The 27,665-nt window shown below is 38.8% G+C and overlaps 1 protein-coding gene across 1 annotated transcript; it reads left to right on the top strand.

The window, feature by feature from the left end:
* The first annotated feature begins 11,645 nt into the window (after positions 1 to 11,645).
* LOC129719788 (proline-rich protein HaeIII subfamily 1-like) lies at positions 11,646 to 12,476 on the top strand. Its single transcript, XM_055671196.1, has one exon. The coding sequence runs from the start codon at positions 11,646 to 11,648 to the stop codon at positions 12,474 to 12,476; it is 831 nt and encodes a 276-aa protein (XP_055527171.1).
* Positions 12,477 to 27,665: the final 15,189 nt, after the last annotated feature.

Genomic DNA, 27,665 nt, shown 5'->3' on the forward strand with positions numbered 1-27,665 from the left:
GAAAAACGAATGGCAGAATCACAAAGAGCACGAATGGCAGAATCAAAAAATGGTCTATTTTCTTTCTAACAACACACACTCGCGGCCTTTGGCCGACTCTATTGTCCAAGTGTATGCTGTCCTTACTCGCTACCGCTCGTTCGGACTTAACTAAGGAAAAGGAAACCTGTTTGAATAATCCTAGAAAACCAGTATATCAGTTGTTTATATGCGAGAGGCCGCCGCTTCCGACGGCGGGTCGGCGGCCGTCTCGGACCGCGGAAACCACGGCGGCTTTGTGCCGCCTCAGTTCCTTGCCCTCGATTATGCGTCTTCGCCGCATGAGTTGTTTTATGTTAATTATAACCAACAAACCGTTGAGACTAGTGTAAGTTATACCTAACATCGAAAAATTACTATCCGCGATGCCGTGAGAGTCTTTAGAACTTGAGCCAAACCAGTTTGCGCGTTTCGGATCTAATAATTAGGCTTGATTTGCACCTTCCATCAAAACTGGTCATTGCTTGTGACAAGTTATTATGTCTGGTTACCAAATAATATTAAATAATAAATTTAGAGTAGCAGCTTTGATACCGTGACCAGGATTCGCACCAATTTGCCATCACGCACTTGGCTATCGTGAGTCAGGTTTTGCTACCAGTGATTCTGCCTTTCGTGCCCTTCGAAATTCTGCCTTTTGAAATATTCTGCCTTGTGTGTACGGTCATAGAGTTCTGCCTTTCATGATTCTGCCTTTCGTGCTTCAGCCTTTCGTGATTCTGCCTTTTGTGGCGAACCCGACTTTTATCAGCACTGCTCACAACACACAAAAATTCGTGACACTTAAAAAAAACTTAAATGTAAACAAAACTGACACAATCCTTCTAAAAACTTTCTTCAGCTTAGATTTTTGTACGGCATGTTTGACACTGACAGTCTCTCTCACGAACCGAGATTCGAACATAAGACGATTGACTTGTTAGACCAGCATCTTACCACGAGAATAGCTGGGAGTGTTGTACTTACAGTTTCCTCATAACAAATTGAATTGTTTGAAACATAATGTAGTTAAATTAATGTTTCGTTGAATTACCGATATTCATTGTGTGCAAACCTACAGTTTAATTTTAGCTGTAAAAGTATTTCTGTATCTATAGTAAAACATAAGATGAATAACAAGTAATCTTCTATTTTTTTCTGACTTTTGAAATATTTGAGCAACGACTGCAGAGAATTCTCAAAAGCTAATTAGACTGGAAATAAAATTGATTTGAATTTATTCCAGTCAGTAAAATATGCCCAATTTCAGACCACATAAGATTGTTCACAAATGTTGATAAACAACTTGAATAAAAGCTTCCGGACAATTTTTTTTTGTTATTATTCAGTAATCTACAGTTGTGATAATTAAATTTAATTAACATTAAGAAAGATTGGGCTCGGGAAAAATGCGTTACTTTGTTTTGGGTGTAACTTTTTATCGCGTGGATAAAAATTATTAAATTTTGAGTAATACTAGTTTAGAGTGTTATGTTTGTATGCAAAATTTTATTGCGATCTGTCTAGTAGTTTCCGAGATGCATTCGAAACAAGAAGAGCCAGCAAATCCTGGTCAGTTGCACAGATGCATCAGCAAAAGGCTTGGAATCCACAATTCCACCGTATCCCGCGTTGTGAAGATGTTCTGGGAGACAAAGACCATCGAGCGGCGCGCTGGAAGCGGACGAAAAGTGAAAACGGACCACCTGAGACGTGGCTAAAAAGGTCAATTCGCCGAAGTGGTTCGTAGAGCAGACAATGAAGCGGGTTGGGCTACGTGTTTTTAAGGTCAGTAAGGCGCCAAAACGGACTGACAAGCAAAATACGGTTGCCAAATGGCGTGCGCGGAAGCTGTACCGTGAGTGGCTGGTCAAGCCAGGCCGTCTCGTCATGGACGACGAGACATACATCAAGGAGGGCACCAAACAAATCCCCGGCCTCGAGTTTTTTGTCGGTAAGTCCCGCATGGAGATTCCGGAAGAGCTCCGGAATCGAAAGACGGACAAATTCACGAAGAATTACCTGTTGATTTATCGAGAGGAATGCTTACAGAAGTGCTTGCTGCCCTTCCTCCGCTCTCATCGTGGTCTCAGGCTGTACTGGCCGGATCTCGCTTCGTGCCATTACGCCAAGGCTGTAATGCATTGGTACGAAGTGAAGGGCGTGTGGTCCCGCAGGAGGCGAGCCCGACAAATTCACCAGAACTTCGCCCGATTGAAAAGTTTTGGGTGATAATGAAGTAGAAGCTGACAAAAACCGGAAAAACATTCAAAACCGATGAAGCTTTGAAGAAAAACTAGTAGAAATTGTGTAAGGAAGATGGGCAAAGCCTCGCCCATCTTTATATTGCATTCTACGTAGCTTCAAAAATAATGTTTCAAATATCGTTGTAAATAGCGAAGGAGCAAATACGAATCAAAACAATCGGCTCGGACGTGGGCGACGAAATAAGGACTACGATTGGAAATTCGGCACATGGAACTGCAGATCGTTTTGCTTTCACGCCTGCGGCAGTACCATATATGATGAAGTCTATCTACGCAATTATAAAATCGTAGCACTGCAAGAACTTTGCTGGTCGTAGCGTGCAAAAGCGGACATCGAGAGGCTAGATTTTACCAGAGCTGTAACACCAACAACGAGCTGGGTAGGATGCGTCAACGCGTGATGCAGCTGATCAGTGAAAAATGTGTCGAAGTCGCTCGCTGCGACCAAACATCGAGCAACTACGGAACGCCGAAGTTACACAGGAGTACCCGAAGTAGCTGGAAGCAGCACTACCAACGGAAGAGCACCTTGGTGCAGCTACTCTTGAAAATGGCTGGAGATACATTCGATCGGCCTTACTACAGTACTATGCTGTAGCGCCACTGGGTACATCGGCTTCGAACAGAAAAAACGACTGATTTGACGACGAGTGTAAGCAGTTATGAAAGAGAAAAGCGTACCACGAGCGTTAACACTACAACAAAAAACAAGGTCGAATGTGGAGCGCTACTGACGCGCACGAAACAGGTGAAACTCGGTCTTTCGAAAACAGAACCGCCAAAAGGAAGATTGAGATCGCGAGCCTATGGAGGAACTCTACCGTGAAAATGACACACGAAAGTTCTACGATAAGCTGAAGAGTTCCCGCAAAAGCTTACTGCAAGCCGACATATGCAGAGACCTGGACAATAACCTTCTCACGAACAAGTTTGAAGTGATTGAAAGTTGAAAACATTACTACGTTACCTTACCAAACAGTCCCAAGCAGCGATGTGGCCTTTGCTGTACGTAAGAGTCGTCTCCATTCCACTCAGTCCATGGCTGCAGTTCGCCAGCACTACTAGGTCGTCTTTCACCTGATCGATCACCCTTGCCCGCTGTGCACCATTCCATCTCATCCCTGACGGAATGGTTTCAAAAATCATCTTTACCGGGCTGTCGTCCGACATCCTTACGGCACCTCAGTCCACCGCAACTTGCCAGTCTTAGCGGATGGACGATAGATGGCTCTCCAAGCAGCTTCTGCAGCTCGTGGTTCATTCGCCTTCTCCACGCTCCGTTCTCTATGTGCATTCCATCGAAGATAATAAGCAACACCTTTCGCTTGAAGACCGCAGGGGTGAGGCGGCAGAGGAACGAAGACCTCACCGTAACGGTGAGATAGCAGAGGACGACGAGAAAATGGCAGTAGATCATGGTGTACGCACGGATGACGACAGGATTCCACATAACTTATGGCCCAAAGTTGGTAACGGGAAAATGATGAACTATCTTGCTTGTTATTTAACATCGCTTTTTTTAAGGGGGGGGATTTGTTAGTAGCTTAAGTATTTATGATAAATATTAGTAAATAATGAGTATGTGTGTCCAATCCCAAATGGTGACTTCTCAACACTGTTAGAAATTTTTAATTTTAATTATTAGGATTTGATTGCTTTCGCAATTAGAATTTCTCATTCGTAGGGATTTAAACCTACTTGTCAAAAAGGGGGAGGTAAATTTACAACTAACTTAATTGCTAACCTATTGGCTATAAAGAGAGCTTATCGTAGCAATTGAGGGTTGCAACGATTTTTGTCGAATATTGTTAATAATTTTATTCGACATAGCTTCTAATGGTTCAACACCAGTAAGTAATTCGAGTGTACCAAACCAAGGAGAACGCTTCAAAATCATTTTCAGAATTTTATTCTGAATCCTTTGGAGCGTTTTCTTCCTTGTTGAACAGCAACTTGACCAGATCGATTTAACATCGCTTTGGAAGATGTAATACGTATGGCTAGTGTCGAAACGAGTGTTACGATGTTCAACAGGTCTGTTCAACTCTTTGGCTTCGCCGATGACATTAATTGAAATTCGTCGGCAGCTTAGACGTCGTACACAAATTACGCAACGCATGAAGGGGGGGAGGGGGGTTGAGTCTGCGTTACTTAATATTATGTAGTGGGGAGGGGAGTAGTAGAGACAGTTACGTAACTGTGTATTTTGCTCGAAATTGAAAATTTCGGAGGGGGGTCAAGATGATCAGCGTTACGTAATTTTATGAGGGGAGTCATGCCGAACGTAACCTGTCGTTACATAGGAAGGGAGGAGGTCTGAAATCTAAATTTTTAGCGTTACTCAACTTGTGTACGACGCCTTATGGCAGGAAATCGTACCTACTTTGGATTCCGACGCTGATAACACCGGTAGTCTTTTACGGTCATAGTAACATAGACCATACTAGTGGAAGGTGCTGCGCACCATCTACGGTGGAGTGTGGATAGAACACAAACCGTGGCGGAAGCGGATGACGCACGAGTTGCATCAATGGCAAAGAGAACCACTCCTTATCCAGCAGCCCGGTTCAAATGGTTCTTGATAACGACCCGACTGGAACGAGGCGCGCAGTGAGCGATGTGACACCACTAGCGCGGCCTCCAAAGACGACATGGCTGGTGAGCTGTACACGACTTCCTCAAACAGCAAGGGACACTGGAGCTGACTAGTAACGTTTGCGGTAAAAAATGGACTGTTTTCAGATGGTGATGAAAAAAAAACTAAGACAGATAATTGAGTTGGATAAAATTTCCCTATATTATCTTATTTGCAAAAAACTTCTACGCCCTTGCGAGCGGCCTTCCGGCAGTTAACCGGAACATTCGCCATGGCAGACGAAAACATACGTGTGAGCAGGGCCGGCGGTTCATGTGGGTAGTGTGGGTAGTAGTACCCATTCGGAAAATGTCTCTGTGGGTACTTACCCACACGGAATTGACCAACCCCCCCCCCCCCCCATTCCGTACTACCCGCTCGGGAAAATGATGTGACGCCGGCCCTGCGTGTGAGTATGTTTTTAGGCTCTTCCTTCGTTTTTTTTTAATTCCCCCTTAGTTTTCGCGACAAAATTGTTGGAATAGATCTTGCGCTTCAAGTTTTTCCAGAAATTCTCGATGGGACGCAGCTGGGGGACGTTGGGCGGATTCGCCGACTTCGGTACCACATCGATGTTCAGCCGCTCCATCTCCTCCAACGATCGTTCGAGTAGTGGGTCGACGCCAAATCTGGCCAGAACACCGTGTCTTCGCCCTTATGGTATTTCTAGATGAAGGACGCAACTTCTGGCAGGCACTTCGTGCTATAAATTTCCTCGTTCACGGCCAGCCCGGAGCAAAATAAAAGCGGCTTTGACATCCTCTTCACCTAGGAGCTCACTTCCTTCGTGGGAGAAGTGAAATACGAAGTGCCCTGCTGGTCGTTGCCATCCGAGTGAGATAGGTCTAGTCATCCATCACCACTGCCCCGTCGCGATTCGCCGGGAAAATCGACTTGACCATCTTATTCAACCGCTGTCGCTGCGTCATTGCCTGCACATGTATGTCCATGTTCTCCAGATACTTTTTCCCTGTTTTACCGCATGCAACAACCTCCCGGCCAAGTGCACGCAGCGATTTAGCCACTTTTCCTTCGGTCTTCCTCTTCAGCATCCTTTGGAGCTTATTGTCGCTCAGGGTCGTTGGCCGTCCGGAACCGGGCTTTCTTTCGATGCTCTGATCGTTGTCCAATAGTGTCAAGATGTTGTATATGCCGGAACGGGCATACCCGGCGTCCACAAAGTGCCATACGATGTCTGTTTTTGACGCGGCGGGGTACCGTTCTATGAACGCGCACACTTCTGAATGGAGTAGCTTAATTTTTTTCGCCATCACAGTTAGAGTTTGACAGATAGAACTGTTATTTTTTTTTTTGCTAACTCATTGGTTACTACAGTGACATGCGTTTGTTTAGACGCACCATGTTTTTCACAGGTTTTTCTTTCAAAACTAATTGGATTTCGAATGTCTTCACTTATTTTTGTTTGATATCATAAACTAAAACAAAAAGCATCATTTCTTCAAAAAAAGTGCACTTGATAGAGGAAAAAATGCGAAAAATTAAAAATAAGCTAAGGGGCCATCCACATACCACGTGGACAGATTTTTAACGGTTTTGACCCCCCCCCTCCCCCTCCGTGGACAACTGTCCATATAAATTCTAAAAAAATTGTATGGACCGTGGACATTAGCCAACCCCCCCCCCCCCCAAAGCTGTCCACGTGGTATGTGGATGGCCCCTAATGCATTCGTTTAGACGCACCTCAAGTCAACGTAGTAAAAGCTCAAATTTTCTGAGTCAATCAGTTGGCTAATACTTTGTAGCTCCTCCCTTACTCATTATAACTACAAATACTCTTCTGGGCATTGAATTGACAAGGCTATGGAGTGTATTTACAAAGATTTGTTGCCAGCATGAAAGTATGCATGATTAAAGGTCGTTTGCTGTGTTGAACTGGCATCCATTGGCGTAATTACTTGCAGCTAAGATACTCCAGTGGTTCCTGATCGGGTTGCAATCCAGACTACATGCTGGTCCACCAAGTAGGCTGATGTATTTAATAGAAAACCAGGCCTTGGTTTATCGGGTAAAATGAATAGAAGCGTTGTCTTGCTGAAATACAACAGGTTCATCCATATAATCCTCGAAGTAGGGAACCAAAACGTCTTCCAGAAGCTCGCAGTAGTTGCTGGAATTCATTTTGGTGGTGATCCAGCAGCTGGGAAGCTTTTCGTCATAAGAAAATCTTTCCCATCCCGATCAGTCAAAAATATCAGAAATAAAACAAATCTTGATATTTTGTTACGAACTGTTTGTATCAACTTGTGTTCTAAACTTGGTCTCGTTAATAGTTAAAATATCAAAATTCCTATCAAAATTACTTACTGATTATTACAAATTATAGCAAGTTTTGTAAGGTTTTCAGCAGAAAAAGATCAGAATTAGCTAGAATGTACAATATTTTGTAAATTGAATAACAAATTTTGTTATAAATATGCTTTTAAAAAACACAATTTTGAACATCCAAGTGAATGATAACAAAATTTGATATAATTCTGTACTTTTTTTCATTCTGACATGTCAAGAATATTACAGGCTTTGGTATTTCTATCAAGTTCAGATATATTTGTGTTACCCGTTTGTTATAATCGTCTGATCGGGATACCATAACCTTTCATCCACCAAAATTTCGCTTAGATCGAGAGACATTAAATTTCGCCAAATCGATCCATTAGTGACTGTCACAGGCCATTTCCCATCAGGAAAAAGATAACCTCGATAGCCCTGACTATTACAGACTATTACTGGCACGATTTGGCGGAATTGAATGTCTTTTGACCCAAGTGAAATTGTGGAGGAGGAAGAAATTATGGTATGGAGAAGATTTTCATATGACGAGAAGCTTCCTACCTGCTGGATCACCACCAAAAACAATACAGGTAAGCTTCTGGAAGACGTTCTGGTTCTTCACTTGGTGGCTAATATGGATGAACCGATTGTACTTCAGCAAGACAACGCTTCTATTCATGTTTCCCAACGAACCAAGGCCTGGTTTTCTATAAAAGGCATCGCCGTACTTGATTGACCAGCATGTGGTCCGGTTTGCAACACGATCAGGAACCTCTGGGGTATCTTGGCTGCAATAGTTTACGCAAACGAACACCAGTTCAACATAGTAAACGACCTTAAATCATGCATACGTTCATGCTGGCAACAAATCTCTGTAAAAACTCTCCATAACCTCGTCAATTCAATGCCCAGAAGAGTATTTGTAGTTATTATTAGTAAGGGAGGAGCTACAAAGTATTAGCCAACTGATTGACTCAGAAAATTTGAGCTTTTACTACGTTGACTTGAGGTGCGTCTAAACGAATGCATCAGCTTATTTTTAATTTTTCGCATTTTTTATTCTATCAAGTGCACTATTTTTGAAGAAACGATGCTTTTTGTTTTAGTTTATGATAACAAACGATAATAAGTGATGACATTCAAAATTCAATTAGTTTTGAAAGAAATACATATGAAAAACATGGTGCGTCTAAACGAACGCATGTCACTGTATGATTGATGATGCATGAGAAGTTTCGTCAGTGCGATTAAAAGTGAACCCATGAAAAATTGGCAATTTTTGTCCTTTTTACCGCAAACGTTAAGGCAAGTAAGGAAGCCATTCAAAAACATAAATTTGACAACAAGTGTTACCGATAATGTCGGAACAATTATTTGTACTATGTACATGTGCATGGCATCGTTTGTTAGTTTTTGTTGAGTATTGCCATTGTTTAAATGTCCATTTTTATTTGTGTAGATTACAATAAAAAGGCTCATAAGAAAAAATATTGTTTAAAAATAAGTTTGAAAATAAGCTATAACCCTAAATATTTCAACAATAAAAATAATCACCCAGCCCTAAAAATATTTATCGAAGACTGTGCATGAAGTCGAATAATAAAATAATGCATTGTACAGGTCAAGAAATAGACGGCTTTTGACGGTGGGAAACGGACGTTCTGGAGAAAAAGGCCCGAAGAGGTCCGGTTGAGCCTGGCCCCCGCTCTTCGAGGCACAAGTCGATAGGTTTCCCCCTCGTCTACGAGCACGGTGGATAGGGCGAAAAATACGTTGTACAACGAGGCAACGCCCATTGTTCAATAGCGCTATTCATCACGGTAAATCTGCTGCAGGTATGTCATTCCGGGTCACTCTCCCTCGCATGTACGTTCCAGTCTTCAGTTCCTGACGACCGCAACATACCACTTTGTCCATAGAAAATCGTTTAAATATAAGTAACTAAAAATGAATTGTTTTGTATACTTGCCACTGAGACTTGTATATCTTGCAGGTGTATCTAGTCCCTCTTACCTCGGAATCAGGTGAGTTATTGGTCGTAAGTCCCCCTCGAAAGGCGGTCGAAAGCTGACCCTTGGGTCCATGTAACTCCTGAGCTAGTCGAACGTCATACAAGGCTATGCAGTAGCCATATGCGGATATGGTTAAATATCTCGTTCGTTCTTTACGACAGACAGAATGAATGCCAAATTCTACGTGAAAGAGTGTTCTCGAAAAAGGTTGTTAGCCTTGATTGAACAGTATAACAATATTACAATGTTTTTACAGATTGTGCCCCACGAGCCCAAGGCTCTCCATGATGTCTTTGTAAGTGCTCCGCAGTGATGACAACGTAAACGAAACCGACAAGTTAGGGTGAAGATTTCAAAAGGACTTTCAAGAAGTTTCCAGAGTTTTTAAAAAAAATTCTTATCGATTCAAAAATCCACTAAAAATTTTGACTTGAAAAAGTGCGCGCCGAGCAAAAGAAACCTCTGGAACAACGATTTGTTTTCCAAACGTATCTAAAAATTTTAGTTCAAAACAGCAAGTATAGTTTTTAAGCTGTTATTACCCACGGGAACTTGAACTGCAATTTTTCAACATTTTAGCTACAAGCACATATTGAATTCAACTTAAAGTTTCATCCGCCTTTAAAAACCTCATAATCCGCTGACACCTGTGCACAGTGGGGCAAATTGGTCCGTTGGTGCGACAAAACCTCATAACTCCTTAACAGTTGTTTTCACAGTGTTCATATCTTTGGCAATGTTGTTCACCATGAAAACATCGTCTTGAAAAATGTATTCAGGCAGCATTATTTTTTTTTTTCTACAGATGGCGCTGACATCCATCTTTTGAATAAATGGTGCTAGCCATTTTGTTTCTTCGGGAAAGTTGTTGATATCATCAATTGACATAAAGTTGTCGAACATATTACAACTGTAGGACTAACCGTTAACGAGATAAAATTATTTTCATTATTCATAAACCCAAAATTTCAGTTATGAATTATAACTGGGACTTAAGTACATATATTTCAATTTCAATTATATTCGAACTTTCGAGTCATCATCAAATGAATTATTGGAGGTTCGTAGTTGCCTTTGTGTAGTTTTTTGTCAACCTATGATGTGTCATCATATTTGATAAAGAATATAAAATATAATTTTAATGTTATTGTTTGTGATAAAATGTTTCAAATAGAAACATTGTTCAATTAAAGATAAGTTGGTCATGTTTCCTTTCTAAGAGCTCCTCTTGCTTTATTTTATACCATTTAACATGAATACTAAACGCTTACTTTTGTTTAAAACATTGTTCACCCAACAACAAACTGTTTCCTAGTACTAATAATCATTTCCGAGAAGTCTTAATACTACTGGACGTCAGTTTCGAAAGACCCCCGAACATCATCATGGTCGTGTTGCATACACCGGCTTTCAGCAAAGCCTATTGTAGGAAAAACATCGATACGGACACTGCTGAATGACGATTTTTTACATGAATTGACATGAAAACAATCGTTGCGAAATCTCGAATTACTCGGTAAGTCGCAACTAGTAGCAGCAGATTTTTGGTTTAGTACTAGCCAATACCTTGTATTTTAGTACAATAATAGTGTCATAGCAGAACAACGTAGAACTTTATGTTTTTCATATTGCCGAAAATGAGGAAAAATTACAAAAAAACTTGTTTTACATACTATGCCTCCTACGAACCTATTTTCAACAAAACTGTCTTAATATCACATTACCTATTAGTTTATACTCTGTTTTATGAGGATCATATGAGTTAGATAATTAATTTCTAAGTATTTGCATGCCCTACTGGAAAATATCTGAGAAAAATTTTTCTTCCATTTTACAAGCCTTGTAAATCCTCCCTTTTACAATATTATAGCACATTTTCTAAATTATTTTTCAAAGTGAATTATCATGATTTCTAGTCGATAACATGTCTACTGCAAGTAGAAAATAAAATGAGGCATGAAAACTAAATTTCATTTTTTTAGTTTTGTCGCGACTTTTCTGGGTTCTGCCCCACAGTGCTGTGTGTATATGTTTGAAAGTTTACAGCTTTAAACGGGTTCCGTTCACCTAAGTGGCAAATTTCAAATAATTCGCTTTCTATCATTAGCACAATTTGGACAAAACGAAATTATTACATCTGCACAGCATAAACAACGTCATCCTATCTCGTCACAATATCATCATAATCAATAGCTTACATTATTCACAATATACATATAGTCATTAAAGGCAATTATCTGAATCAATACACCATAAACGGGTTTTCCAAATTGAAACTTCTTATCAGATGTACTCACGTTGGGCACTTTTTACTACGTTATCATTAGCATCGAAGCATGCCGCTTGATATATATAGCGGAAGATTTCATGACTCAAACCAGTACACAAAAAGCAGCCCGACAGGATCAACCAAGCAAAGCGAAAATGAATTTCGCTATCCTACTTTGTCTTCTCACGGTTGGCGCCGTCCTTGGAAAGCCTCTCAGTCAACTCGATGGTGACAAAATAATTGACACCGAGCAAAGGACAATTGTGATTCGTCCGCCTGAAAGCAATGAGGACTTGTCTCCACCAGATGGATCAGACGAAGAACGCCCGCGTCCCCCGGACGGTTCGGATGAAGAACGCCCGCCTTTCCCGGATAGTTCGGATGAAGAACGTCCGCCTTTCCCGGATGATTCGGATGAAGAACGCCCGCGTCCCCCAAATGGCTCCGATGAAGAACGCTCGCCTTTCCCGGATGATTCGGATGAAGAACGCCCGCGTCCCCCGAATGCCTCGGATGAAGAACGCCCACCAATTGATGAACGTCCACCCCCAGGAGAAGAGGATCCAAGACCACCTCAGGGAGGAGAAGACGAACGTCCACCACAGGGAGGAGATGACCAGCGTCCACCACAGGGTGGAGATGACCATCGTCCGCCTCAAGGCGGAGATGACAAACGTCCACCACAGGGAGGAGATGACCAGCGTCCACCACAGGGAGGAGATGACCATCGTCCGCCTCAAGGCGGAGATGACAAACGTCCACCACAGGGAGGAGATGACCAGCGTCCACCACAGGGAGGAGATGACCAACGTCCGCCTCAGGGAGGAGATGACCAACGTCCACCTGAGGGCGGTGATTGCAAACGGCCACCCCAGGGAGAAGATGGACAGCGACCACCACAAGGTGGTGAAGAACCATGTCAAGGAGATGAAAATGGTAGTCCAGGATCAAAGATTGTCAATGTCAATGTGAATATTCGTGTATAAGATTGTAATAGTAGCATCACTTTGGAAGCGAAATATTCCATAGTTTTGTTAATGTTTCTATCTGAACGTTGAAGAACAAATAACATTCGGCTTGACAATTAGCAAAAATAAACTAAAGCAAAACCTTTTTTCTTGTAACGTGTAGAAATACAAAAATATTAAAGGCTTGGGTTCTATTTGAAATATGCTATTGACTTATGTTTGAACATTATTATCAGAAAATCCTAAAATCCTAATGATAGTAAACTTATCATAAATAACCACTCTGAAGAACTCAATCATTGTTATGATTCGAACTCTAGTGTGTATAGGCTCACTATTCCTAAAAAAAAACAAACGGCTCAACATTCTACTGTAAAACAAAGCTGAAACAATCTGGTAACCCTTTACTGCCCAGTGCCCCCTTCTACGGTCTTCAGTTAAACCTCTAAAAAGTTTCAATCAATACTTAAAAAATGTTTATAAAGCTTCATAGTGATTTTTTCGTAGTCCGTCTGAAAATTAACTTGGACACTAGAGTTATAAATATTCGCAATGTACACAAATAGCGCCTTGAAAAACAATTTTGAAAATAGTTTTAAAATTATGGTTTTTTTCGTGGTCCCCGTGGCTCTGTGGTTAGCGATGTCAATCGGCTAGCTCTCCCACACGGTTGTGATATCGGGTTCGATTCCCGATAGAGTCGAGGATCTTTTCGAGCTGGAAATTTTCTCGTCTCAGCACTGGGGCACGGTGTATCGTTGTTCTTATCCTACACATGCAAAATGTGCCAAAAACAATATCGATAACGAATTCTCTCAACTAATTTAGTTGATCGAGACCGCTATTAGCCCCCAGGCTAAGCGTGCGATATTGTGTTTTGTTTGGATAATGTTTTTTTTCGTTCCGGAATAATCATAACTTTTAATAGATTGGCAGCACGCCACTGTTGAGTGGCATGAGTTGCATCGATTCAGCGTAGTAGGAATTCCAATCTTTTAGTCAATGAATTGCCACTTATCAGCTTTTTTGTCATAGTAAGTACCGAGTGTTTTTATCAGCAGCGGCTATCAACCACTTCTTGTTAACGTATTAAAGCTTTAATTGCTGCATAAATCAATCGTACGATTTGTCTAATATTTCCGAGATTTAGATTTACGAATGTTGGATGGTGTTTGTTAGCAAAATTTTGTCGTACACTGCAGTTACACAATCCTTCAAATTTCTATTCATAATATAACAGAGCATCTCAGTTGTAGGGTTATAAGATATATAATTAATAACGTATTTTTGAAAAATTTAGAAAATCTAACGTATTTTTGTTTTATTCTCAAAAAAAATTCTTACGCTGAAAACGCTGGTTCTAAAAATTTTTTGAGGAAATTTATAACTGTTGAAAACTATATTAATCCAGATTCAACAACCATTAGTTTAGCTATACTTTCGTTGATTTTATTTTGTAAAACATTTGTAGGTATGTGTTGTATATACCTATAAAATATCGTTAAAATTAAAAAAAAAAACAGTATATATTTTTTCGGAAGAAATGTTTGTTATCATCAATACCAGATATACGCAAAATAACATTTGTAGTCATCAATATTATTTTTACACAAGGTGTTTTCAAAAATTAGTCGTGATTCAAAAAAAAACACTCATAGCACCAGATAACATCTTTAGGCACATCTGCATAGAATTTCAGCCAAATTGAAAATGGTCGATTAAAATCGTTACCATGTTCCTCGGGATTGCACTTAACTATAATAATCGAATGAGAAAAAAAATGCATTCAATCCTTTTCAAGCTATCACTAATTTTGGTTCCATATAGGTTTAGTTTTCTTGCCGTACAAACTCTTCCATCGCAATTCGGCACAAATACAATCATTTTCTCTCAAACGTAAAGCTCAATTTTGCTAGTGAAAAGAGAGCGAATGCAAGAGCAAAACACACATAAACATACCAGCCAGTGTGCGAAGGGCGGAGCCCAAATTCACCCTTATTTTATCAACCCTCACGGCAATTGTTACTCTCGCATACAAACACTCATATTTACCTCTCATTCTCATCCCCTCGTAGATCGTGTCGCATAAAGAACGAATCAAATACAACATAAGTTTGGGAAAATATGCAACCAAGCAATAGAGGCAGCTCAGCAACAACCGAAACGAGTGGTGAGTGTCGGAGAAAAAGGGGCGGAGGCACGCTTATGTCAAAAGCTTTTTTTACGAACGAATTCTTGCGCTTGATCTCCCGCGTCTGGTGCAGCACCGAGATAGTGTCATTATTTTTTATGACGGTTTATGGAAATTGAAAATATTGTACTCCAAGTTATTTTCCTTTTTGTTAGCAATCGTCGTCATATGATGGCAGAGAATATTCTTTCTTTCTTGAACCGCTCGAGTCGTGGAAAAACTTTGCATGCCAAGCATGATGAGATAACAATCTCCTCTACCACCCACAGTAGCAGCAACTGTGAAGCGATGATGAGAAACAGCTAAAGTCTGTCACCGATCGGATTGATAGTTTTTTGATTTCTAGTTCGGCTCTTAGTATTCCCGATATTAGCGGATTCTAACAGCACTAAAAAGAAACAAGAAATTGGATTTTCGATTTCGTCATAAAATCTGAATTCGATTACACGTGCGATCAGATCGAACTAAAGAAAATCTGTGCACTAAAATGAAATGAAAATGTCAATAATGCTAAAACAAAAATATCGTTGCTAGAATGCAAAACCGATACTTGCAGTGACAAGAAAAAATGGAAACTTAATTCAAATTAATTCTACAGCCAGCACGAGAACATATTTTTCTGTGTTTAACAAAATCTGCTTCTAGGCACCCATATATATTTATTATTCGGCACCCCACCGGCAACGCACCGCACCGTAGGTAAATTTAAATATCAAAACAATACTCCGCATTATAGAAATTCCTATTCAGCATATTGTTGGCAGGTTCGAAAAATAACTCTACACAAATTGCATATCAGCAGGGAGACGAAATTTTCCTGTGTAAACATTATATTGCAAATTTAAATTTATGTGCATAACCATATTCCCTGTACAGAAGCAGTACGACATTTACGGCTCCTGAATTGCTGCAAACGACCAACTGGCATACATACACACACATACAGCACATTATGGCAGGCCAACAAAACTATTCATTTATTTTGTGCGCATATGCGCAATGCATTTTTTTTTTCGCTGCTGCCGGTTGCCGTTTTTTACCCGGTGTTCCATTATCATAATGACGACATCCGAGCAGCATAGTTTGCGCGAAAAAAAACGATACTAAATTGTGATATATGTGGCGAGATAAACTTTCATATGTTTGAGAGTTCATTTTAATTTAATTACAGGCCAATTTGGCCGCCAGCGAGGGTAAACTGGATTATGGACTAGCGTGGTTGCTCATATGGCATTCATGCATTAAGCTTAATTGAACGCACATGAATTAGAATTCTCCATTAGCCGAAGTCGTTGATGTAGGCTCCGTGAGAAAGAATCTTTTTTCGATGGGTAACGTGAATGCCGTATCAATGATATTAAATATTACAATAGTCGAACCACAGGATTGTTAGTAAGCGCCTGCCAAGAAAACGAAATGAAATTGAAATGATCGATAATAAAACAATTCAAACCGAAATTCCTTGAAAAAGGAGAAAGTTTGAGTTATTGTGGTAATTATCGCTTCTGAATTGAACAGTTTGCAAAAGAAAACTTTCAACGTTTGTTTTTGATGTCAAAACTACCACAAAAATCTCACAAAATGACACATGTCCAGTGCAAAAGAATCAAAATTGTTGTTCCGATTGTAACGGCAACCATTTGTTAAATTTGTATTAATTCCCGTCCATTTAGCTATTGTTAAGGCATTGTTAAGGTAAACAAAATTCAATTTCCCAACAAAAACCATCTTCAAACTACATCGCGGATTCTTCAACTGTACGAATTGTATCGCTCAATTTTTCTACTCTTGTGATTCATTTGGAACAGATTTTACCCTGAACGTTGTTTCAAGTTTAAAATTCAACAGTTACTGGTAATCAAAATTTTGAACAGGAACGCTCGCTCATTGGAAGCCACTGAGAATGAGCTTTTTAATTTTTTAACAGAAGGATTTCGTACCAACTCGACTTAGGGGCTGGCAGCACCCTCTCAGAATTCATTGAAACTTCGTGCCTGTATAGGCCTTATTATCCTAGGCAACTTTCCATATATCTTTTTGGAACTTTATCTGTACTTACATTGGAAAACCCCAAAATTAATCCACCTAGCGGTGAGACCCAGCCTTTCTCTTTCGAACTTATTATTTGTTTGAATAGATTTACATGAAACCTTCAATTTATAGAAAAAAAATACACCTTGATAAATTCCGCTGGATTTATTTTTCACTCTGAATAACGAATTTCTGGTAGCTAACTAGCAAAACTATATCGAACATTTTTAACATAACATTCAGACACATATGAACATACACTTCCCGTCATAAGTTTGGAATCGCTTTACTGAGTATTGCAACACCTATTTTGAATTGAATTGCAACACCTCCCGAAAAGTTTAGCATCACCTAGAATAGGCGGATATCTCGTGTTTTTGACAACCTAGTAAGTTGCGGTTTTCAGCAAACTTGTTCCGAAGGTTGAAGGCTACTGTATGGTGGCCAATTCAGTGTGAAATTCTACCGCTATGTGGCGCTAGTGGGCACACAATTTGTCGTATTTTGAACTTAACTAATCTCACGATTCCGACCTGCTAGAAAGTTGCGGTGTTCAGCAAACTTGTTCAGGATGCTAAAGGCTTCTACATGGTAGAGAATTTAGTACTGAATTATCCCACTATGCGGCGCTAGGGTACATGTGGCTCTTCGTATTCAACGCAGTATAACGTATAACGCCGCAAGTGTGTTCCGAACTATTCCATTGAGGCTATTTACATTACAATTCAGTGTCAACACAAATCAAAAACACCCAGTATCCTAATTGAAATACGACTTCGACAACTTCGGCAACCACCAGTGCGAAGCGAATGTTTTTGACTTCATGTATATATTTCGGGTGTCTGCTCGTTGGATACACGCGGCTTCTCGAAAGAGCCATGTACTGAAGTCACAACCTCTCGGCTTGCATATAACCCAACGGCGTTGTGTGTCTTCAGCTTGCAGCGGAAAGTAATACGAAATGCACTCTGTGGTGTTCAAACCCTTCATCATCGGATTAGAGGCATGTCTACTGCAACTTTTTACAGCCGAGTAAATCAATTTAGTCGCGATATCGTCAATTTTACCCATTGTAGAACGGGTTATTAATGTTGGTGATAAACACATACAAGCTTACGTATTGTGTGTGGTGATCAAATCGTCAACATTCAAATTGGTTTCACTTCGTCATGTGTACACATAAGTGTAAAAACCTAAATTAATCCACCTAGCGGTCAGACTCAGCCTTTCTCATTCAAACTTATTATTTGTAAAAATAGATTTACATGAATGCTTAAATCCAATAAAGGTATATTCACTCTTTGGATTCTAAAATATTGATGTTGTAATTAAAACATAGAATATGAAATTCGACGTAATGTTAGTGCTTGAGAAATAGCGAAATAAAAGAAATGACTCTTAATTTCGAACAATAGTACGATACCACATTTAAATCATGTTGAGGCCATATATATCAAAGCAGGTATAGTGCTGAATAGTCTTTGAATTGTTTTTCTTTTAAAAACTTTTAAACAGCATATCAAATTGTTATGAAGTTTGTTATTTGTAAGTTTGTTAGATGACTCGTTTGTATGACACTAGTTATGTTCAAAAAAGTCGTGTAATACTTGAGATAATAGACTTTCGTTGATTTACAAATTAAAACATAACGGTTGCTTAAGTTTGATTACAATCAAATGAAAAGGAAACGTATAGGGCAGCCAAACTTTGAAACCACGTGTTCAATCATAATTCATCAGTTAACCCTTAACTAGCCCGTTCATCTGATATTAATATTGTTCAAATCGGTTGTGTAGTTTCTAAGATAATAAAGTTTCGTGATTTTCACATTTTGATATATTATAGACGAAGTTACGGTTCGATTACAACAAAATTCAATAGGGTGTTATGAGGCATCTGGACCTTTCATTTGATACTAATTTTGTGGAAATAGGTTCAACCATCTCTGAGAAAAGTGAGTGAGTCCAAGTAGTCTATGGAATATGTTTCTTTTCATAGCTGGATTTCATATTTTTAAACATAACAGGCAAAATAATAATCCGTTTGCAAAAAAAATCAATAGGGTCTTATGGGGCAATGAGACCATCCATATGACACTAATTCTATTAAAATCGATCCAGCCATCTCAGAGAAACATGAGTGAGATTAAATAGTCTCCAGAATACGTTTCTTTCCATAACTTCTGAGCCACATGTTCAATCTTCATAAAATTCAAAAATCAAGGGTTTTTTAGGTAGCCCGTTCATTTGAAACCAATTTTGTTCAAATCGGTTGAGTAGTTTCTGAGATATTGATGTTTCGTGATTTTTACATTTTGATACATAACCTCTTAAATAGAAATCAGATTACAATAAAATTCAATTGAGTCTTATAGGGCAAGTAGACCTTTCATCTGCAATTAATTTCATTGAAATCGGTTCAGCCATCTCTGAGCAAATCTAGTGAGATTGGGAGAGCGTTACACACACACATACACACACACGTACAGAAAATGCCCAGCTCGTCGAACTGAGTCGAGTGATATACGACATTCGGCCCTTTTGATCATTTTATACCGTTAGTTTTTGCAGTGATTGTTATACCTTTCTAGGAGAAAGGCAAAAAGTGAAATGATAGAAATGACTTTTAATTTCAACTTCAATCACGAGCAAGGCCGCGAACATTGAGATAGTACAATATCAAATTGAAATGATGTTGAAGCCACATATTTTCATCGTAGCTAGAGTTTCAAACAGTCGGCGGTTTACATTTCTTTCTATAACTTTCAAACCACCTGTTTGAACATTATGAAATTCATTGTTTAAGGGTTTAAAAGCCTATTAATTTGAATTAAACTATGTATGCTTCTGAGATATAAGAGCGATTTTCTCATTCTGACGCAGCGCCAAAACTAAAAGTTTGATTACAATGAAATTCAATAGCAACCTAAGCGGGAAATAGGCCCATCATTTGACACCAAGATAGAAAGAATCGGTCAGACCATCTCTGAGCAAAGTGAGTGCCAAAAAAAGGTGCACATACATGCAAAAAATGCTCGACTCGTCGAACTGAGTCGAGTAGTATAAGACATTCGGCCATTTGGATCACTTTTCTACCTTTTAATTAGCCAGCGATCCTTAGGAGAAAGTCAATATGTTAGTTTTCATTACCGTAAACTGGGGTGACTTTGATCACTTTTTTGATTGTATCTCAAATATTTTCGGAATATACTGAAAACAATATTCTTTGATATTTTTAAAATAAGTACTGGCATGCATTGAGAAAGATTCAGTCACTACTTCAAAAGTTTAGCAACAATTTTGCTGTTTTTAAATATGCTCTAAAAATTTTACACCAATCATCATTCCGGGGTGACATTGATCACTTCATTGTTTTGATGAATTTGAAGTAACACATTGCTGCTTTCACTAAATTGAACAGCCTAAAACGACTTAAACGAGTTTATAAATATGGAAAGCAATTTGGGGGGCCATTCACATTCTACGTGAACAGTTTATAATGGCGAATGTTCAAGATTCATACAAAATTTTTAGAATATATATGAATGATTATCCACTGAGAGGGAAGGTGGTCTAAAAACATCAAAAACTAGTCCACGAGGAATAAGACCTATGAAATTGTCCACATTTGCATGTTACTTCACGTCTTGGGTTTTTGTTAAGAAGAAATATGAAATACGCTGTGGAGAATATTGGGACTCAACATTTCCTTCGAGGAAAAACTTGCAAAAATAACAATAAAATGTATTGTTCTAATATTTGTTCATCTTGAGAACTAATCTGGGAACAAAATAAAAAAACTTTACGTATTGCAACTTGTTGTTTTGAATCTGCTTGAACCGATTGTTTGTATGCAACAAAAATCGCCAAAAATACACATTATTTTCAATTAATGTTTTAGCATGAAAAACACTCTTTAAATAGCAGGAAATGCATGGATATAGCAATGCAGACATATATCCACACAATCAGTTTAGATAACAACAAATCCCAGCACTACGAGCGCTTTTTTACCACATTTTCAAAAAAGAGGTACAGTGATCAAAGTCACCCCAGTTTACGGTATGTGATTTCACATTTTTATGAACAACGGACAAAGTTACTATCCGATTGCAATGAAATTCAATAGCAACCTATGGGGCAGCTAGACCTTTCATTTGACACTAATTTTGTAAAAATCGGTTCAGCCATCTCTGAGAAAAATGAGTGAGTTTAAACAACCTCAGGATAACTTTTCTTTACATAACTTTTGAACCATATGTTCAATCATAACGAAATTTAAAAGTTAAGGGTTTTGGAGACAGCCCAATCATTTGAAACCAGTTTTATTGAAATCGGTTATGTAGTTTTTGACCTCTAAACTAAAAATCTGATTACAATGAAATTCAATAGCAACCTATGGCGCAACTAGACCTTTCGTTTGCAATTAATTTTATGAAAATCGGTCCAGCCATCTCTGAGAAAAGTGAGTGAGAAAAAAAAGTTGCACATACACACACACATACACACACATACACACATACATACATACATACAGAAAATGCTCAGTTCGTCGAAAGGGGTCGAGTGGTATATGACATTCGGCCATTGGGACCACTTTTATACCTTTGGTTTTTCCAGTGATTGCTATACCTTTCTAGGAGAAAGGCAAAAAGTGATTATTAAGCTAAACTAAGTTCGAAGCGCTCAAAATTACATGCACACTAGCGCTGCGTTGCGGTTGAACTTCGCACTATACTGTCCGCTAATTACAAGCCTTTGACCTCTCGAGTAACTTTGCTGAAAATCGCAACTTTCTAAATGGTGGGATTATTGAGCTGAATAGCGTTCAAAACACTTAAAATTTCATGCACACTAGCGCTGCGTTGTGGCTGAATTCCGAACTATACTCTTCTCCAATCACAAGCCCTTGACCACCTAAGCAACTTTGCTGAAGACCACAACTCTCTAGGTTTCCAGAATCAAGGGATAGAGTTACATTAATCTGCCCATATCAAGTGATGCTAAACTTTTCGGGGTGTTGCAATATTCGAACTGGGTGTTGCAATACTCAGTAAAGCGATTCCAAACTTATGACGGGTAGTGTACATTAACACATACACATGGAAGTAACATGAGATAGATATGTTTTAAATATATGATGCGAAAATCCCGTAGTTATATTCAAATAAGTCGTGTAATCTTTGAGGCAATAGACTTTCGTTGTTTTCACAATTTAATACATAACGGTTGAAACAAAAGTCTGATTATAATCAAATGAAACGGCAACCAAACCTTTCATTTAACACTAAGATTGTTGAAATTAGTCCACCCATCTTTGGGAAAACGAAGATATTTTAAAAGTCATCGGAACATGTTTCTTTCCACAACTTTTGAACCACATCATTATAAAATTCTTTAATTAACCCTTAACTAGCCCGTTAATTTGATACCAGTATTAGTTAAATCGCTTGTGTAGTTTTCTGAGATAATGAAGTTTCGTGATTTTCACGCGTAAGTTTAAGTATTCTTCGGAGTATGTTTCTTTTCATAGCTAAATTTCACATTTTTGCCTTTCTCCTATAAAGGTATAGCAATCACTGAAAAAACTAACGGTATAAAAGTGCTCCAAAGGGCCGAATGTCGTATATCACTCGACTCAGTTCGACGAGCTGAGCATTTTCTGTACGTGTGTGTGTATGTGTGTGTGTGTACACTCTCCCAATCTCACTCGATTTTTTCAGAGATGGCTGGACCGATTTTCATGAAATTAATTGCAAATGAAAGGTCTATTTGCCCCATAAGACCCTATTGAATTTTATTGTAATCGGATTTCTAGTTTAGAGGTTATGTATCAAAATGTAAAAATCACGAAACATCAATATCTCAGAAACTACGCAACCGATTTGAACAAAATTTATTTCAAATGAACGGGCTACCTAAAAAACCCTTAACTTTTGAATTTCATTACGATTGAACATGTGGTTCAAAAGTTATGGAAAGAAACGTGTTCTCGAGACTATTTAATCTCACTCATGTTTCTCAGAGATGGCTGGACCAATTTTCATAAAATCGGTGTCAAATGGAATGTCTAGTTGCCCCCTATTGATTTTTTTTTTGCAATCGGACTATTACTTTGCCTGTTATGTTCGAAGATGTGAAATCCAGCTATGAAGAGTAAAATATCTACAAGACTACTTAAACTCACTCATTTTTCTCAGAGATGGCTGAACCGATTTTCACTAAATTAGTGTCAAATGAGAGGTCCGCCTGCTTCATAACACCCTATTAAATTTAACTGTAATCGGACTGTAACTTCGTCTGTAATGTATCGAAATGTGAAAATCACGGAACTTTATTATCTCTGAAACTACACAACCGATTTGAACAATATTGATATGAGATGAACGAGCTAGTTAAGGGTTAACTGATGAATTATGATTGAACAAGTGGTTTCATAGTTCGGCTGCTCTATACGTTCCCATTTCGATCGATTATAATCGAACTTAAGCAACCGTTATATATTAAATTGTTAAAACAACGAGTCTATTATCTCAAAGATTACACGACTTATTCAACTTAACTAGCGTCATACGAATGAGTTATCTCTTAAACTTACAAACAACTAACTTCATAACAACTTGATATGTGTTTCAAAAGTTATGGAACGAAAAGAAATTCAAAGACTATTTAAAACTATATCTGCTTTTATCAATATACGTGGACTCAACATAATTCAAATGCGGTTTCGTACCATTTGAACGTTCCCGGTATCGCTCGTGATGAAATTGTTCGAAATTAAAAGTCATTTCTTTTATTTCGCTATTTCTTAAGCACTAACATCACGTCAAATTTCATATTTTATACAACAATTACAACAGGGTTTGCAATATTCCCGAGAATAGATTTCCCGGGAAACGAGAATGAAAAATCTCATTTCACGGGAATTCCCGGAAACCGGGAAAGGCAAAAATTCTTAGCAAAAATGAGATTTCAAATAAAGTTTATTAATAAGAAGTTTCAAACAATCGTTTACAATTTAATTATCAATTGAAGAACAAAATTTATTCAAGTTCACTCCAGAAATTCATGAACAATCGTCTATCAATCGCCTCAGTTCCGCTGACAATTTTTCGTTAGGCCCAAATAATGTAGTTCCCTTCTGTAAAACTTTGCTTAAGATCGCTGAATCACCGCTGGTGTCTGATTTCTAAAATACTTCTAAATCACCGATTCCAGCTCTTGCTACATATCATTAGAAACTGGAGAGTCCAATACTTTTAGTTTGTTGAAGATAAAGCTGAGTGTTTGGCAACCAGATTTTAGAGCATTTGAGTGCCTTCGTAATTAATGTGAAATCGCGGTCACGACCCAAGTTACACAGACTGAGTTTTATTAATTTATTTATTTCTGGTCGCATTGATTTACGGGTTTCAATTTTTTTTATCAATGTACAGGTTTCAAAATTTTTTGTCAATAAACAAAGAAAAAATCAAGTAACTATCCGCTTAGTAGTGAACTTACTAGCAAAAAAAGACATGAGCCAAAGAAAATATTTCTTAATTTATTGTTTACTGAATAAGACAGCATATATTTTTGACAAATAAATTAAGCAAAAAAATTAATATTACACGGCAAGCAAATATTGATCGTCGTTCCAAGCAAATATTTGCTTCGTATAATGCACACTATGGAGCTGCTCTACACTTCTACGATGTAAGTTTCGTGTTTTGATACGATATTTAGTTGTATTGCAATATTGTATGGAAAATTTTCCGAGGAGCTCGGGAATCCCGGGATCCCGGGAATCAATATTCCTATTCCCAGGATCCGGAAATCCCGGGAAAAGGCAATTCCCGGCAAATCGTTCCCGGGATTGCAAACCCTAGTTACAACATCAATATTTTAGAACCCAAAGAGTGAATATACTTTTATTGGATTGAAGCGTCCATGTAAATCTATCTTTACAAATAATAAGTTTGAATGAGAAAGGCTGGGTCTGACCGCTAGGTGGATTAATTTTTAAACATAACAGGCAATTTAAAAGTCCGATTGCAAAACAAATCAATAGGGTCTTATAGGGCAACTATAGGGCAACTAGGCCTTCCATTTGAACCCCTGGGTGAAATGGACAGGTGCTATATCTTGGAAAGTATGACTTTTGTGTGTTCCGTGTACTACTTTATCCTTTCCTTGAACTACTAAACCCTACCTAACATGAAAATTTCATGGTTTTCTGTGATAGGGTCACCGCAGTGCCAATGTAAACACGCACACTTACACACACACACACACACACACACACTCACACGCAAAAGTTGGATGGTGCGAAGCCAGTACAAAATTGTGCGTTTTTAGCGCAATTGTTGATGTAATTTGGAACCAGTACAAGGATTGCGTGTTGGGCATAACGCAATTAATGCTCTAGCGTTTCTCCAATGTATTTGGCAGCTCCAAACTACTACACCTAAACAGTTTAAACTGGTATCAAGCAGCATTGCAAAACGAGCGAGAAGCAAAACCATTCTCCTCCTTTCTGCTTGAGGACGAGACATATGCTACGCTTTTCAAGTCTTTTGCACACACGCTTTCGAGATACTTTTTCTTCTTCATGCATTCCTCTGAATAGGAGCAAGCACGCACCGACAGTAAGAGTGAGAGACTAACAACACTGGTATCAAGTATGTACAGCAGGGGTGTCTCGCTCATTTCGTGAAGCAACGAGATATCGCCTTGCGCGTCGCAATCCGAACCGAAAGAGAAGCGAAAGAGCAACCTGCAAATTGTATGTGACGTGTCTATGGAAATTCTACGAGCGAGAGAGAAATTTCTCTCGTCGCTTGAGAAAAAAGCGCGTGCAGTCACTAATACATTCGACGTGAGAAATGAAGTGTCGGTATATGATACATATTCTTATTTCATTCTATGTCAATGTATTCGCAGTACAACTGTTGCGTTATGGGTTTCACACATTTATTGTGCGATTTCTGTGCAAAATTTGTGCGAATCGGGAAGACACAATGATTGTACAAGACTTCAACTTTTGCGTGCCCTTACTCACGAAGGAACCATAACCAAACATTTCACACAATCCAAAATCTGAATTGAGGAGTAACGCAACTACAACATACACAAAATTTGTGTAAAACGTCACGAAGCAGAGATCATGCTTGGTACTTTTATAAAATATAAGCTCGTTAATAATTTACACAATGTATATACCATGATTACAGCAGTATCTTGAATACAGACTTGTATAATTAAATTAAGGGACCTGATTCAGTGTAACACGTTTAAGAACTACTAATTATCCATCTATTGGCGAACAATGTGCCAGTACTCAAGCACATTGTTCTCCACGGGACGAATAATTGTATATATGACGGGAACCACTTGGTAGAAACTCGTAAAATTTATTATCATTTCATGACACTACTCTTCAATTGCTTTGTAAATAAACAAAGATAAGAATTCAATCAAAACACTCTGAAAGATTACCCTTACTGTGTACTATTTTTACTCATCAGACTCACTGTCTTTAAATCGATAGTTTTTTGCTTTGGAAATATTGTGAATTTATCATTTAGGTATGAATTCAACACAAATTGCAATGGAATCGTGCAAATGCGGCTTTTAATCGTCATTCCTTGGCTGCAAATTCCACGTACTAACTGTAAATGATTCCATTCAGGCACATCGCACTCTTGACGCTTGACAAAGTTAAATGGATACCAAAATTCACAGCCGATCCACGGGAAATCGCTATTCACAGAAATGTCCCTGAGCAAGTCATTAGCGACGAAAGCACCCTCCGGTTCGCTTTGGAAAGCAAGCAGGAAATTTAATTTGTAATCAACTTCTGGCGACGCGATTGAGTGCGCCGCAGAAATATTTTACTTGGCCGCCACAAGTAAACGAGTAGGTATCTACCAAATGTTCTGAGTGAACGAGAAAGGAGACGGAGTTGGGCTGTATATTGAAGATCGTTGTCACCAGAGTCCTAATTTAGCGGTTACACCATTTTGCCGCAGTTGGTTCCGCGACGCGGAAACTCATTACGATTATATGATTATGAAACAATAAAAGTGGGGAAAATTTATCTTGACAATGCTAAAGGGCGGCTGAGCTGTATCGCGGAAGTGGGGTATACAAATTGTTTCCTTCCTTTCCTGTTGTTGAATGGATTTACAGAAGGAAGTATTTAGCAATAAAAACATAATGGTTTTATTCTACCAATAACTGTTTGACAGTTAAAGCACCTAACCTAGTTTTCTCAATTAAGACTGCTGCAGGTTTGAAATGTACGAAAAAGCTGGGGGTTTGATTACGGTCTGATAGTCGAACTTTTAACTTGAACAAAGAAAACACATACTGACGAACAACTTTATTCAATCTTTAAATTTTCAACTCAAAAATTCTGGATGTGATCGGGAACCGAACCCAATATCATAACCATGTACAACAAACGTTGGAAGCAGCAGAGCTCTAAGCCCTTCCTTTTATTCTCTCTCTTTCTACTAGAACTTGTTTATCTTTCTTCCTCTAAGCTAATTGGAACCTTATTCGCTATATGTTCTTCAACCAAATATTTATCCTATTCAATCCGCTACGCTGATTAAAATTCACTTGTCCGACCATCTGTTTCAGCATTCCACTACCTTCCCTATTGACCGTAAATTCGTAACCTGCTTCGACCAACTGAAAGGTAATAATCACAAAGACCAACAACAAGTGAATCCCTGCATCCCCTACATCTCGCAGCTATTACTCAATAGAACGTGCCCGAATGGTCTTAAACGGACCATGTCTCATCTCGTTTGCCGCCCTCCGGCTCTGTTGGCTCTGTAGTCGCGTCACTGCCGTACTTAATAAAGAGATCCTTTTAAACGCTAGAACATTATACTGCCGCGGTTTCGCCACCATATGCCAACCTAAGAATGGATGTAGTAATAATAGTCGTCTCATCATAATCATCATCATCTATGACGATGCCGCCTAAACTTAAAC

Source organism: Wyeomyia smithii, chromosome 2, assembly GCF_029784165.1.
Source record: "Wyeomyia smithii strain HCP4-BCI-WySm-NY-G18 chromosome 2, ASM2978416v1, whole genome shotgun sequence".
Taxonomy (NCBI): Eukaryota; Metazoa; Arthropoda; class Insecta; order Diptera; family Culicidae; genus Wyeomyia; species Wyeomyia smithii.